General features: G+C 35.4%; 1 protein-coding gene across 1 annotated transcript in view; it reads left to right on the top strand.

The window, feature by feature from the left end:
• Positions 1-2,145: 2,145 nt before the first annotated feature.
• The window catches only part of LOC117108210 (bifunctional D-cysteine desulfhydrase/1-aminocyclopropane-1-carboxylate deaminase, mitochondrial-like), a 7,545-nt gene continuing 5,102 nt past the window's right edge, over positions 2,146-4,588 (top strand). Inside the window, exons 1-2 of the mRNA XM_033250171.1 lie at positions 2,146-2,232; positions 3,503-3,715. Coding sequence (XP_033106062.1) covers positions 2,182-2,232; positions 3,503-3,715 — 264 coding nt within the window. The 5' untranslated portion in view covers positions 2,146-2,181. The remainder of the gene's footprint in view (positions 2,233-3,502; positions 3,716-4,588) is intronic.

The following is a 4,588-nucleotide window of genomic DNA, read 5'->3' as shown; positions in this document are numbered from 1 at the left end:
GTTATTTTACAAGGAACATTATTTTTTAGGCCTGTAAGTTTTTGTTATTGAATATAGAAACGCTTCATTTGTAATTGTGTGTGATTGGTTGTTAGTGGTTATACGAAAATCGACAAAGAAAATCAATAATTATCTTATCACAGACATAGGGTATGTAACTATATACGAAGCCCCAACGTGTATTTAATTGTTGTAATCACATTTAATTGAAGAAACTTTGGTTCAGGAATATAAACTATTATTTACGAAAAGTATTCACTGATGTGTAAAATTTACTCTCATTATAGTCATCGTAACACTGCCAACGTTATCATCAGTAGGCCTATCGTCGTAATCATCGTCCTTATCGACGTCACCATCAAAATTGTCGTTCATCAATTTCAAATAAATAAAAATTTTTAATTTGTTTCGAAGTAGGCAAACAAAACATAGGTCTTGTATATTTTGAACAAATATGAGCTATTTTTAATACCCACTGGAGGGTACAATGCGCTTTTAAAAAGAGGTGACTCAGTACACAAAACAATAACACGTTGATACAATTAGGCGTACAAGTTATAAAATACAGCCATTATAAAATACATCCATTATATAATATTATTAATGATGTACGAATCAGAAGTTAATGGATCTAAATTGCCCTACTCGTGTTTTCCTATTTTTCGAAATGAACAGACAGACAATCTCATGATCAGAGTGACCGATTCATGTTTTGGAAGTAGGATCCAGCGGATTGACACTAGGGGGAGGCTAGCTCCCTCCCTCACCCACGTCAGTTCCGCCGAAAAATTTTTAAAAAGAGGGAGAAAAAAATTGATAAGAGGAAAAATAAAAGTGTACCCACGATATCAGTGGCGGACCTAGCAGTGGGTAAAATGAGAGCTCGATTATTTTACCACTATACTATTTTAAATTTTGAATTTTCTATTGATTGACGACGAACACAACGTTATATCCCCGACGCTGATTTTCCAAGGATTTCATATATCATCAGAGGTGTACAAAAAAAAGCCAAAGACGAATTAGTACGGTAGGGAATTTACTACCAGCTAGAACAGTCTACCCATGCTCAGTGGCGTAACGCAAGTGGTGCTCTGCTGCCACCTCCCCCCACCCCCACTAAAATTGTCACAAATTTTTAAAAATGGAGATAAAATATTCAAATTTTTAAGTCTGAATGAGTGCCAATTCTGTGCTATAATAATAATTTGCTTTTCGACTCCAGTACAGAATATAATACAGGTCCTTTATTAGACATTTTGCGACGCCCGTGAGGGGAGGTTGTTTGAGATAGAGAAGTATAGCTCCCGTCAGGAATAATTTTTGAGGAGGAACATTGCTTTGACAAAAGCATTTTTACAATATGAGAGTGCCATTTCCGAGCGTCTAGAGAAATTTATTCTTATAATTTGTTCACTTGAGGGTGTCGCCTAACTTCACCTCCCCCTCCCTCCGGTTCCGCCCTTGGGAAGAAGAGGGCGGAACCGGGAGAGAAGACAAATTAAATGGAGGGTCCAGATTTCCCCAACCACAATAGTTGGAGCTGTAGCACGGTATATTGCCATGGCACCTCCTGTACAGCCTTGTATAGAGACTGCTGTATTACGTGCCTTATAAATTCATTGTTTGATTGTGTGTTATTTTATGATTTTTCCCTAGCAATCTTTAAATCTTAAAAGGAGTGTTTTGTACTTGACGTGTAAAATTAACTCTCATCAATAATCAGCCAACAATCATCATCACCGTCGTCGTAATTATCCAAGTAGTCTTTATTGCTGTCGTTATCAACATTGTGTCGGTCATTAATTTCAATTTCAGTTAAATCAAATACCGCAATGTTTTCATAAAAATCATATCACGTATCGTATCGATAATGCATCATTGTATCGGGGATAATACAATTACCTGCCTGCTCCTACACCATCATATTAGTTCATAACCCTTAAATATTATTTAAACTTTCTAAACAAAAATAAAAACTAAAGACGAAAGACTAACCATTAATTTATGTAATTCTCACTGGAAGTTAAAAATCATTAAATAAGAAATTCAATATTTTAGTTGGAATTTTCATAAGTCTCTGAAACAGAAAAAAATGACTTTATTTCTGTAGAGGGCAGTATTACTATTAGACTTCGCACGTAAATGTCTGTATAATTTTCAGAGTTTACGCATGTGTTGATGATCGGAGCAATCGGCGGAGGAGCAGAACCTCATCCTCTGCCTAAGATTGTAAGGAGGAATATTTAGCATAGCTAGGCTTTGCCCGGGTCCCTAACTACGTACTGTAAACGTAACACGGGGATCCGTAAAGCGTACAATAAACAAGGAGTCATTTTGTTTATTTGATAATCTTTTTCTTGGCCTCTCAGTAGGAGCCTAGGGCCTAGGCCTACCGTACTAGGCTAGGCCTAGGCCCTAAGTAGTATGGTAGGTAGGTAGGCTCTAGGCTATTTTGCTAGGCTTGGCAAAAACCAAGAAACTAATGAAAACTAGGTAGTAGTATTAGTAGTATTAGTCTAGAGTAGTGGTCTACACTAATTTTAAGGGCCTACTTCTTTTTTACTTTTTTTTTTTTCTTTTTCTTTTTCATTTCCTTCACATCCAACAGCAAGTACACTCGCCACTTGCAGGATGAGAATGATGCTTTATAAACTAAGTCACTTTGCAACTAAGTCACTTTATGAGGCTTATTAGGGAGTGGAGTTGTTTTTGGTCGGGAGAAAAATTCCTGCCGTGACTGGAATTGAACCCAGGACATTGGGATCAGAAGGCAGGCATCTTAACCACTGAGCTATTCAACTCCCAAATCCAAGTACTACAGTACTTTTGCAAGGCTCGGTCTCTCTAGGGCCTAGTCCCCCCACCTAAAGGTTGGGAGTCCAAGCTACAACCGATGCGCCAACCGCTTCTACAAAAATAACATAACATTACCGTTATTTTGACTGCCAATGTCATATTATTGTGGTCTATTCTAAGCCATAAAAACTCACTTCGTGCATCGTACAAGGTCCAAGGGAGGTTTATTCTGGGCCGATCAGCTTCATTGGCGCTTGCTTGTCTCATACCTTCGTTAGACCGGTTGTCGACAAATCTCTGGCGTCGCCGCTGAGTCTAGGCCTATCCTAATGTAGTAACATGAAAATGTTTAAAGTTATATTTATAGCTAAGCATTTGGTCAAGAGCATTGTCCCTGCTTCTTGCACTGTAGACCCTTAGTCAGGTTTTAAATGAAGTCAGATTGCTCTTCTCCTTCAACAATCCTCGCGTGAGAATTAGATATGTTGGTACTGGCATTGCACTGTGGCTACTGTGGGTTCTTAGGGACCCAGCCAAAATTTCGAATTTCAAATATTTTTAATTTGATAAAAATGGAAAATTTAATCATTTAAAAAAATTTTATATTCTTAAATAGGTACATTGGAGTGATAAGAATGATGGTGTTTTTGGTAATGTATTTGGTAATAATTAATAAAATGTTTATAAATCCTTTTTTAAACAGGTAATTAACAATTATGTTAATGTCATGATGATTGCATTCAAAGTAAAGGCTCTAATTTGCCAGGTGAAGATCAGTCATTTCAAAAGACATCTACTGCTTGCAACAACGAATCACAGATGCCAACACACAAAGATCAATTCATATAAACTACTCAGTTACAGGCCACCTGATTGGGCAGGCCACCTTAAAATGATTCCATTAGTGAAAGTTAAGGTAGGAAAAAATCCAATTGTATATAAATATATTTGATGTTCAAAATCAACTTTAATCAAAATCAATTTTGATATATGAGAATTTTATTTTTTAATGTATTAATCAGTCAATTTTTAAAAGCTGATCAAAAGCTAGAAATCACTGCATAGAGCAGGAGATTGAAATCACTTGGGCAAAATACTGATTAATAGCAAAAGGAAACAAATATTAAATTTGTAAGATGGTGACTGACAGGTGAGTTTAAACTATACTAAGAGAGAAGAGCCAGTCAGTCATAAAGAAAGATATTTTATAAATATTTAAATAAAATTTGATATTTGTAAGAGCAATCATGTGAAAATCAAAGGCTTATTCCAAAAATCCAATAATGTCAAACTAAAAGTCTTAATTGTAGTTAGAACTGCGCATTCTTGAAAGCTATGTTGTATGGATGGTGTTTTTAATATGTCACAATTGTAACTATGAATTAGCTTATTGGCAACTGTATGTACAAGAAAATTTTTGCACTTTTTTGAGCTTTTTCTAGTTCATGTAAGATTTATTGATTCAATGGTAGATTGGTTATTACAGTAAGATGCTTGCAGTAATGATTATTTTTTTGTATAGTAGAACTCCTGCTTTAGGGCACTCTTATTAATATTAAAGGGAAACTTTTTTGCAAAATGTCTTTTAACTCTACAGCCAACCTCTATTACGAGGAAGTGCTTATTAAAAAGGTGGGAATACAGTAGGTTTGCCAGATGACCAATTCAAACTCATTCAGTTCCTGTGGAACAAATTCAATTGTTAAGATCAAAATAATATTTTCAAAATATTTCTCACAATTTAAAATTTTATATCAGTTTATGTACGTAAATCTACAGACTTTTCAAA

The sequence above is a fragment of the Anneissia japonica genome, unplaced genomic scaffold, assembly GCF_011630105.1.
Source record: "Anneissia japonica isolate Jap-2015-1 unplaced genomic scaffold, ASM1163010v1 scaffold7797_len75038_cov128, whole genome shotgun sequence".
In the NCBI taxonomy this organism is placed as follows: Eukaryota; Metazoa; Echinodermata; class Crinoidea; order Comatulida; family Comatulidae; genus Anneissia; species Anneissia japonica.
This window is presented reverse-complemented; position numbering and strand designations above follow the sequence as displayed.